Here is an 11,602-nt window from a genome sequence, read left to right as displayed (position 1 = left end):
TACAAGTGAGTGCGGGATTTACTTTGGTATAATAACAGATTTTCACTTTTATTTAAGACCTTTTTTAGTCAGGAAACAAACATTTTGTCTTCCAGAGTTTAGTGGTCAGTGCAGAGTGTGTCAGGCCGACTGTAACTACCTGACAATATCTGACCAGGTGAGTCAAACTAAACCCAGAAACTGCGTCTACAGCAGAACAATGATCAGCCCCAGTTGTGATGCTAAATGCAGACAACGAACCAACAACACATTCATTGACAACGACTCTCATTCTATAGATAAAGCCACTGCCATATATGATATTATTGAGAGTTCATTGAGTTTATGTGTGCTGTATGGACAGAGTTCACCTGGTGTGGAAAGGATCCGGCTAGCACAGGTACATCTGCTAAAGATCTGGAAAACATCTGCTGTGTAAAAACATCTGCTTGATATCAGTTTTACATCCATTCTCAATGATAAATATATTACAGACGTCTGTGTGACATCTTCCATCAGACGTATTGCAGATGAGCAAACAATGTCTTCCAGATGTGAATGCAGACGTCTGTCAGGTGTAGTTTGCTATCAGGGGACAATCGTTGCAAATTGGCAAAACAGTTGACAGCCCAAGTGAAGGTTTTGTTTATTTATCAGCTTTTCTCGTCTCTTTTGTTTCCTGCATATTCCTTTCATTATTGTGAAGATGAAACCGCAGGAAAAGATGTATTTCACAGATCCAGTGAAACTCCTGCAGACTCGACTGGATCATATCGCACAGGTATCAGTCGTTTTATCAGACACTTATTACACGACCCGTTGGGACGCTTGGTTCTGATTGGCCAGTCGTGACATTTGCAGGTCTGTTATTCCCATATAACAACCTCTCAAAACTAATAACACACGGTCACCCGGATGCAGCGAATCATTTTGCTAGGTTTTTTTTGACAAATTAAATATGAATATATATATATGTATAAAGCCACCTTAGTTGTTATAAAATGCACTGTAACGCACTGCTTCATGGGGCTTATTCCATTTGCATAGCATATGTTTCATAAAATGAAGTAAATAAAGTGAAATTTAGGGTCTGCCGTTACAATTCGGGTATTTTATTACGGCTTGGAACTCGGCTCAACCAATCATAATGAAGAACTGACCGTTTTATAATAACATACATTATATTCACAAAAGATTAAACCAAACGCTTGTTCGTGACATTTGAATGTCGTTTCTTACAGTAAAACTTGGAAGGTCTGCATTCGGTAAAATGAGCTTATCAAATATTTCATCATGTTTCTCATGGGGCAAGTAGCCGTGTAATAAGTGGGATAATGTACAAGCAGCCGGCTGTTCCTACCTGATACCTGATCGTACTGTCAGGGCTTATTTCTGCGATAACAACCGGCTGCCTGTACATTATCTCTTACTTATTAAATTTACTTTATTACGATTCATTTATAATCGACATGATATTGAATAACATCTCTATTTTCTTTTACTTGACTACATGAAATGATAAAATGCCACACTGACATGAAGCCCTAAGCAAACACAATTCTACCTATTGAAAGTTCAGACGTGTTTCAGGTTGCCGTTTTTCAGAAAAGGCAGAAGGAACGTGTCATAGCTTTCTATAGAAGCAAGTCTGCAGAGCTGGAGCGAAGACTTAAAGATGTCAATGATCAGCTCTACAGGTCTTTTGTTGTTGAATATCTGAAATATTTACGTCATACTTCAAAACTTTTAATTTGTATCTATTTGTGTTTTATTAAAGGCTGAGCTGAAAAGAGAGAATGAAGGGCTCAAGAAACCTCTCTCTCAAAGGAGGGTGAGAAATATCAGTTTACATTAGTTGTATTCGCTCTTGACTCATTCTTTAATGTTAATGTGTTTTGCCCCACACAGACATCTCCTGGGAGGTTTCAGATTAATGGGTAAACACAGATTATTGTCTATGATCATATGTGTGGCCATAATATTGTTACAGTATGTTATGACAAGTATTCACAGAATTCACGTCTTTCCATATATAGAGGTACTCCAAGGATGACTCTTCCAGTGGCTGTGACATCACCAGGTACTAACGCTTCATAATTTGAGAAATAAACTGCACTTATTAAACTAAAAGACTAAACTTTATGTGTTGTGTTTTTACTTTCCACAGTCACACCGCGCTCTAGAGCTGTCAGGTAGATTGAATTGTATTATCTTAACCATGTTTACTGGTAGACCTGCTCTCCCCCAAACATTGACCGCTTTTCCACCATCGTGCAGAACCGTTCCGTGTGTTGGATATTTGTCTTAGACTCCCACAGGTTCATCCCTCTCTATGTCGAGCAGATGACCAGATACAACATTTTCACAATTACAGGAAAAGTGAAACATTTCTTGACTTCTGTTTTTGAAGAGGTGTCTGTCATCTGCGAGCATCCAGAAGATGTTTCTCCCGTTTATACATTTTGAGTTTTCTGAAACTGACGTGTTTCTTTCACTCCAGTTTATCACTTTCATGTTTCATTGTGCATGAATCTAAACTGAATCACTTTTCTCTTCAACCTCCTCTTACGTAACAATCTCCATTTCAACAATCTGTGTGTGTGTGTGTGTGTGTGTGTACTGGCACACATAACTTGCTTTTACACCTTGTGTTGGTCTTACTTTTGGATGAAGCGGCTCCTTCAATTGTAAAATAATTTGTAGGAACAGATGTGCTGAAATCTATAAATACATTTGTTTATTTTCACACGATCACGCAAATAATTTCAAAAGTGTGAAAATGCTGTTTGATTGTAGTTAATATACATACAACGTCCATTTTTCTCTTCTCTGTTAAGATTTTAATGCTTTATGCAAAACAAATAATATCAATGCAGTTAACAAAAACAACAAGACTAGCAGAGAGCGATCCTGTAAAACTGATGGTGCTGTCCCAGCATGCAATGCTCCATATAGCTTCACATTCTCTATTTACAATGTTAATGATTTAGGCCTATTAAAACATATCAACTAAAATAAAGCAACAAAAAAGAAAATAAAGCACAGATAGTTTTCTTCTTTAAACATTGTCATCAATTACAAGAGGTCATTTTTTCACTTCAGTACATTGCGATAAATCCATTTATTGGAGAAAAGTCAGATATACAGAAGAACAGTTTGTGGACACAGAAGTGAATCTCTTGACATTTACAAACTGTGATTCGGGTCAGAGAACATAACGCTGTGGTACTATATGCTATAAGCTTTGTACTTAATAAAAAACTGCATAAAATATTCATACGTAATTTAACCATCTGCTTTGTATCATTCAGTGTTTCTCATCTCATTCTTGTGGTGCCATGCACACAGTTGCTCTGCTTATCTTCAGACGTGAGCATGTTGTGCAAGCAGCACATCTTAAAAGTAAAGTCGGTTTGTTTAGATCATCATTTCACCACAAGCCTCTCACACTCAAAGCTAGAAGACTCTTTCCTTTTCCATTTTGTGTTTTTATGCATCTGACACTGGCGATCATCTGAGCTCAGCTCCATTAAACCAGGTATGTTTAGAAAGTTATTTCTAGCTGACAATAATGAAACGGTACCAAACAACACAAACATAAAACAACATAAAACCTGAAATATTTTAAAGTGAATGTTTGTTTATTCATTTGATCGATATTTCCATCACATCACATAATTAACAGTTATTATAGTCAGTCATGTAAGAAATACCATCTTTGAATACTGAATGCTTTATAATGTGTTTACTGAAAGAAATGTAAATTGCATGAGACATTTACATGATAATATAATTGCGTAATATAGCTGTTGACAGTAAATATCTGATCCGTGCAATTTTGTCTAAAGAGTATGCCAAGCTTTTAAATGGTTCACCGAATATCTGTATGTATCTTCTGACTGTCTACCTTACTATGAGACGATATGTTTTCAAATCAGACTAATGTGCAGCATTGCAGCATGAAGTTGCCATTTCGTGGAAACCAATACAAAAAATATAAATCTTTGTGCCGTATCAAACAGTTTCTCTGTTCCAGAAAAAATAACATTATAATCTGTAAGTGTCACGTTCAGGTTCTGTTTATTGTTCTGTTTGTTCATATAGTCAATCGTTAGTTTCACCTGTGTCTGGTTTAGTTTTCCTGTATATTTAAATCTCATCATTCCCGGAGGACCGCGGCCCTCTTGTAGTCTTTAGGGACTAATCTTGCATACACTACACTATTATAATATAAATATTATGAAGGTTTAGGCTGCACTAGTCGGACCAAACGCAACCAGGAACACTTCCAATAACAACTGATGCATTTGTTACTTCAAAGAGTGCAGAACAGTCCTCTACTCTCAGCCAGTCTCATTGTTCCAAGGGTACCAGAGCGGGCAGGATGCAGTCCATACCCAGACCTGACAAAATCTGTGATGATAGAGCATGACAAAGGACGTGACAACTACAACATTTTAGCCGCTATTAGATTATTAATGATAATCTATTTTGCCTTGTTGTGCAAGCACTGTCGAGCTTGTGCAGAGGCTGCAGCTTTTGCCAGAGGAGAACTGGGATCCGCTGGTTAGGCCTGGTTTCCCTCTGAGGGTTTGTTTCTCTTCCAATGGAGTTTTGGGTTCCTCGCCACCGTTAGCATACTAGCATTGCACTAGTTTGCCTGGCTGCTAGAATTTTATAGTTTTATTTCATTAACACTGCATAGAGGAATTTATTTTTACAATGTTTACTTGTACAGCTGCTTTGTAATAATGAACATTGTAAAAAACGCTATATAAATAAAGCTGACTTGACTTCAATTGACAATTATTGTGTTGTGTTACTCTAAATTGTTAAATTAGTGAAATATACCAGTTTGTGGTTGTGTTTAGGAAGATCAATGCAAAATAATCTACCCAGAAGCATTGTTTGTTTTCAGGTTCTTGAAAGGTTTTCTGAAGTTTTTAGAGCTGTCAGGTAGATTGTATTGTATTATCTTAACCATGTTTACTGGTAGACCTGCTCTCCCCCAAACATTGACCGCTTTTCCACCATCGTGCAGAACCGTTCCGTGTGTTGGATATTTTATTTATGTCTTAGACTCCCACAGGTTCATCCATCTCTATGTTGAGCAGATGACCAGATACAACATTTTCACAATTACAGGAAAAGTGAAACATTTCTTGACTTTTCTTGTTTTGTGTCTTGTTTTTGAAGAGGTGTCTGTCATCTGCGAGCATCCAGAAGATGTTTCTCCCGTTTATACATTTTGAGTTTTCTGAAACTGACGTGTTTCTTTCACTCCAGTTTATCACTTTCATGTTTCATTGTGCATGAATCTAAACTGAATCACTTTTCTCTTCAACCTCCTCTTACGTAACAATCTCCATTTCAACAATCTCTGTGTGTGTGTGTGTGTGTGTGTACTGGCACACATAACTTGCTTTTACACCTTGTGTTGGTCTTACTTTTGGATGAAGCGGCTCCTTCAATTGTAAAATAATTTGTAGGAACAGATGTGCTGAAATCTATAAATACATTTGTTTATTTTCACACGATCACGCAAATAATTTCAAAAGTGTGAAAATGCTGTTTGATTGTAGTTAATATACATACAACGTCCATTTTTCTCTTCTCTGTTAAGATTTTAATGCTTTATGCAAAACAAACAATATCAATGCAGTTAACAAAAACAACAAGACTAGCAGAGAGCGATCCTGTAAAACTGATGGTGCTGTCCCAGCATGCAATGCTCCATATCATAGCTTCACATTCTCTATTTACAATGTAAATGATTTAGGCCTATTAAAACATATCAACTAAAATAAAGCAACAAAAAAGAAAATAAAGCACAGATAGTTTTCTTCTTTAAACATTGTCATCAATTACAAGAGGTCAGTTTTTCACTTCAGTACATTGCGATAAATCCATTTATTGGAGAAAAGTCAGATATACAGAAGAACAGTTTGTGGACACAGAAGTGAATCTCTTGACATTTACAAACTGTGATTCAGGTCAGAGAACATAACGCTGTGGTACTATATGCTATAAGCTTTGGACTTAATAAAAAACTGCATAAAATACTGATACGTAATTTTACCATCTGCTTTGTATCATTCAGTGTTTCTCGTCTCATTCTTGTGGTGCCATGCACACAGTTGCTCTGCTTATCTTCAGACATGTGCATGTTGTGCAAGCAGCACATCTTAAAAGTAAAGTCGGTTTGTTTAGATCATCATTTCACCACAAGCCTCTCACACTTAAAGCTAGAAGACTCTTTCCTTTTCCATTTTGTGTTTTTATGCATCTGACACTGGCGATCATCTGAGCTCAGCTCCATTAAACCAGGTATGTTTAGAAAGTTATTTCTTACCAAACACCACAAACATAAAACAACATAAAACCTGAAATATTTTAAAGTGAATGTTTGTTTATTCATTTGATCGATATTTCAATCACATCACATAATTAACAGTTATTATAGTCTGTCATGTAAGAAACTACCATCTTTGAATACTGAATGCTTTATAATGTGTTTACTGAAAGAAATGTAAATTGCATGAGACATTTACATGATAATATAATTGCGTAATATAGCTGTTGACAGTAAATATCTGATCCGTGCAATTTTGTCTAAAGAGTATGCCAAGCTTTTAAATGGTTCACCGAATATCTGTATGTATCTTCTGACTGTCTACCTTACTATGAGACGATATGTTTTCAAATCAGACTAATGTGCAGCATTGCAGCATGAAGTTGCCATTTCGTGGAAACCAATACAAAAAATATAAATCTTTGTGCCGTATCAAACAGTTTCTCTGTTCCAGAAAAAATAACATTTATAATCTATAAGTGTCACGTTCAGGTTCTGTTTATTGTTCTGTTTGTTCATATAGTGAATCGTTAGTTTCACCTGTGTCTGGTTTAGTTTTCCTGTATATTTAAATCTCATCATTCCCGGAGGACCGCGGCCCTCTTGTAGTCTTTAGGGACTAATCTTGCATACACTACACTATTATAATATAAATATTATGAAGGTTTAGGCTGCACTAGTCGGATCAAACGCAACCAGGAACACTTCCAATAACAACTGATGCATTTGTTGCTTCAAAGAGTGCAGAACAGTCCTCTACTCTCAGCCAGTCTCATTGTTCCAAGGGTACCAGAGCGGGCAGGACGCAGTCCATACCCAGACCTGACAAAATCTGTGATGATAGAGCTGGACAAAGGACGTGACAACTACAACATTTTAGCCGCTATTAGATTATTAATGATAATCTATTTTGCCTTGTTGTGCAGCACTGTCGAGCTTGTGCAGAGGCTGCAGCTTTTGCCAGAGGAGAACTGGGATCCACTGGTTAGGCCTGGTTTCCCTCTGAGGGTTTGTTTCTCCTCCAATGGAGTTTTGGGTTCCTCGCCACCGTTAGCATACTAGCATTGCACTAGTTTGCCTGGCTGCTAGAATTTTATAGTTTTATTTCATTAACACTGCATAGAGGAATTTATTTTTACAATGTTTACTTGTACAGCTGCTTTGTAATAATGAACATTGTAAAAAACGCTATATAAATAAAGCTGACTTGACTTCAATTGACAATTATTGTGTTGTGTTACTCTAAATTGTTAAATTAGTGAAATATACCAGTTTGTGGTTGTGTTTAGGAAGATCAATGCAAAATAATCTACCCAGAAGCATTGTTTGTTTTCAGGTTCTTGAAAGGTTTTCTGAAGTTTTTCCACTGTACACTAGCAGATGGCGGCGCTGTACCTCGGTGTTCTTCTGTTGATTCAGTGTGGTCTGTTGCATGCAGCTGAACCTCAGAGTTCACAGAACCTGAACTGTCCTGCTCTTGCTGGAGTACCAGGAACACCTGGACACAATGGTGTGCCCGGAAGAGACGGTAGAGATGGAAAAGACGGGGCCATTGGGCCTAAAGGAGAGAAGGGAGAGCCAGGTTTGTGTGAGAGTTTAAGTGTGTTTTTCAGAGGGATAGATAAAGATTCAGGCATTTGCTTGCTTTACTGTCACAGGAATGGATGTGCAAGGACCGCCAGGTAAAGCAGGACCACCTGGACCCCAAGGAGTACGAGGTCACGATGGTTTAAATGGTTTGCCAGGTATCAAACATCATAAATTGTGGTCCAGAATATCAGCCTATAAATCAATAAAGCATCTTGATAAAATGTATTTTCAGGTCATCCTGGAAGTGACACAATGTCCCTCAAATCTGAGATCCAGCAGCTAACTGCCAAAATGACCATGATGGAGAAGGCTTCAGGATTTAATACTTTTAGAAGGGTTGGGCAGAAATATTACATTTATGATGGCCTATTGGACAGTTTTTATCAGGGGATTAAGTTCTGCAATGCAGCTGGTGGAACGATCGTTTTGCCAAAAGATGATGCTGAAATCCAAGGTTTGTTAAGATTATCTGTTGCCAGTGGTTTGAGTGGTAAGAAGGTGTTCATTGGAGTCACAGACAGAAAAAGAGAAGGACAGTTTATGGACCTTGATGGACAGCTCTTGACTTTTACCAAGTGGGGTTTAGGTCAGCCTGATGACTATAAAGGTGGACAAGACTGTGGTGCCCTCGTGGTGGATTCTGGGGAATGGGATGATGTTGGTTGTAATGATTCACATCATGTCATATGTGAAATAAAAATCTGATAGAACGTGTCACAATCTTCTGCACTATTGACATGTGTATGTGTGGGACAGATGCACATCCAACCACCAGGGGGAGCTCTCTCCAAAATACTAAAACCTTACTGTTCACTCAACATTTTATATATTTGTCTCATGTATACTGTATGTGGCCATACTTTCCATTGTCATGGTATTGCCAGTTCACCTGTGTACCAAGCATTATATCATTATTCATTGCATGTCTTATGTGATGACAATAGTTTGGCTGTTCTTTTGGTTTATCCTTTAGAATCATATATGTCTTGTTTGCTTGGTTGAACTGATCATTTGGATTGTAGACCTTCCCTGGTATTTTGACCGTCCCTTTCTGGACTGTTGTTTAATAAACTTCTGCATATGGTTTTTCAACCTGCCTACATGTCCAGTCCTTTACGCATAAATGATCAAATATTGGATTATTTCCAAAAAGGTAGAAATGTTTCTTCATTGTTAGATATTGATATTCATATAGTGATTACGGTTGATTAAAACAGACACTTCATGCCTGAGGTATTTGTTCACATATTTATACTTTTCTCTTTAATTCATAAACTTATAATTTATTAAACCTGGCTCAGACCAGAAGACAATTTGGAGATTTGTCTCAAAAATGTAAAAAATCTATTAAATGACATTTATTTTCTAATAACTACCTTTTCTATTGATTAATGATAAAATGTTGTTACCTTTTATTATTCTTGAATAAATTAGTTTCTGTTTCATTTAAATGCAAATCTACTAACAACTTTAAAACTCTAAATACCTGAAGTGATGTCATATACTGTAAATGTGATTTCATTGGTCGGCTGTAATGTTTATATTCTGATAACATGAACTCAAGACCCGTCCTGTCCACAACATTTGTATCTGACTTCATAAGCCTGATTATATGACTTTAAACTGATTCTTTCAAACATTTTATTTGGTTTAAAAACTAAACAACAAACTTAAAGTTAAACAAGCTAAAGTATGTTGTTATTGTTTTATTATTTATTTACATTTATTATAGTGGAGAAAGAAACTATCTACACATTTTTCTGAAGTCACATCAAGACAACAAGATGTGAAAAGTTTATATTTCAACAATCATTTGATAACTGTGTATGTTTGGAAAATGATAAACATTTTATAAACTGAAGCCAATTATCACTTTAATAATCAAATTTAATTAATAATCATAATAAAAAAAATTGGTTAAAAGCGTTTGCCAAATGCATAAATGTAAATGTTTATCCTGGAGTCCCCAGCATACCGGGACACAATGGCACCGCTGGCAAAGATGGTAAAGATGGGGCTGCTGGTCAAAAAGGCCAGAAAGGAGACACAGGTTTGTTTGTCTAGTTTATATTTTATTTGTGTGTATTACTGTCCATTGTGACATATAGCTGTACATACAGTATTACATATCAGTCATATGAGAAGGATGTTGATGAGACATTAAATGGTTTAACAACGTTGTATTTTGGTTACAATTAGGTAATGTTGCAGTAAAACCTTTTAAAAACCTTTTAAAAACAACACCCCATATTAAAAAGATATGCAACTAAAATAAAATGTTTTTAAAACTTAAAAAAAAACAAAGTGCTTTATGATTTTTAAAATAGTTTAAAACATAAATATCATGTGTGTTTACAACGAAGACAAACCCAAACCAAACGGTAACTTTTGTGACACGTTTATTAAAGGTCTTAAAATTATTTTACATTTATTAAAGAATCAATATTTTATTAACACATATGAACGCTTACAGATAGTAAATAAACTTGCAGGTTTTGCGCAAACTTCAATACTGACAATGGCCACAAGGTGGCGCACATACACATGACAATCTGAACACATGAAACTAAAGGTTGTCGGTGTTTTAACAGGAGGCTCAATATTATGCATGTGGATTATTTTCTGATTGTGACAAATCTTATATTGTTGGAAAGACTCTATAATAAATATTTCATCACTGTTTTATAAAATCATTTATTTAAGAAGAGTAATTGATTTATAAATTACATTTATGTGCTGCTCAATGTCTGGCGGTACATTTACTTTAATATTTAGTTTAGTTAACAAACAATAACACTTGTTCTGCCTCTTGTTGTTTAGTACGGAGCACGTGCACTAGTCAATCTAACAATGTTGTTTTGTGGTAAAAGTGTAGAAATCTCTTTTATTTTGAGTATTGAGCACTATTGTCAAAACCATGGTTTTATATTTACCAATGCTATGGCTTTTACAAATCACGATTTACACACAATAACTAATTGAACAAATGTAGCATTTAAATAAAATCGTTGTGTAATAATCATGTAATGTAATTATGTAATGTAGTTCATAATAGAGATTCTTCTGAGGACTTCAGGACTGTAAGATTTCTTGCTTGCCAGACAAATTCATGAGTCAGAAAATAATGAAAACAATGTAAAGCATTAAAAAGCATTTAATAAAGAAAATAAATAAACATTTTAAATATTTTTTGTTTTTTATTGTTTATGTTATATGTCTTATTGATTATTTTCAGGAGTTTGCCTTCGAGCATATAAACATGAACAGATGCTCGAGGTTCAGAGAGAAACAGCAGAGTTTGTGAAGTCCCACATAAAGGAGGAGATATAAGAACCTCATGGTATTTATCAGGCAATATTCATTGGTTTAGTATGTGTGTGTTTTTGTAAGATTTCTCAGATGAAATGATCTGATTAAATACATTATAAAGTCTCAGTATTACAAATCAAGAAATCAACTTTTGTACAATAATGACTTATGTGTTTCTTTTTAAGACTCATGTGCAGCTGATGATGACGATGAGCTCATATATTATTTCTTCTTTTCAATGTAATACTGTCAGACCGGATCAGAAACATATTGCCTGTGAGCCATTAACTCTTTTGGTGATTCCTTAAATAAAACAAACAATCAAGATTTTTAATTTTTACTGTTTGTTTGACTCGTTTAATACTTATTCAC

The 11,602-nt window shown here is 35.6% G+C and overlaps 1 protein-coding gene across 2 annotated transcripts; it reads left to right on the top strand.

Annotated features, from left to right (window-relative positions):
* The first annotated feature begins 6,133 nt into the window (after positions 1 to 6,133).
* Positions 6,134 to 9,011, top strand: LOC306891725 (mannose-binding protein A-like). 2 transcript variants are annotated; one of them, XM_079452214.1, is made up of 4 exons: positions 6,134 to 6,306; positions 7,668 to 7,913; positions 7,990 to 8,076; positions 8,154 to 9,011. In XM_079452214.1, exons 2-4 carry the CDS (start codon positions 7,712 to 7,714, stop codon positions 8,624 to 8,626), a joined length of 762 nt encoding a protein of 253 aa, XP_079308340.1. In that variant the 5' UTR covers positions 6,134 to 6,306; positions 7,668 to 7,711; the 3' UTR covers positions 8,627 to 9,011. The 2 variants fall into 2 exon arrangements, with proteins under 2 accessions (XP_079308340.1, XP_079308341.1); XM_079452215.1 differs by having other exon boundaries at positions 6,222 to 6,306; positions 7,712 to 7,913.
* The last annotated feature ends 2,591 nt before the right edge of the window (positions 9,012 to 11,602 follow it).

The sequence above is a fragment of the Barbatula barbatula genome (assembly GCF_947034865.1).
Source record: "Barbatula barbatula genome assembly, chromosome: 3".
Lineage (NCBI taxonomy): Eukaryota > Metazoa > Chordata > Actinopteri > Cypriniformes > Nemacheilidae > Barbatula > Barbatula barbatula.
The sequence above is the reverse complement of the archived record's forward strand: the minus strand, read 5'-3'. Positions and strand labels throughout refer to the sequence as shown.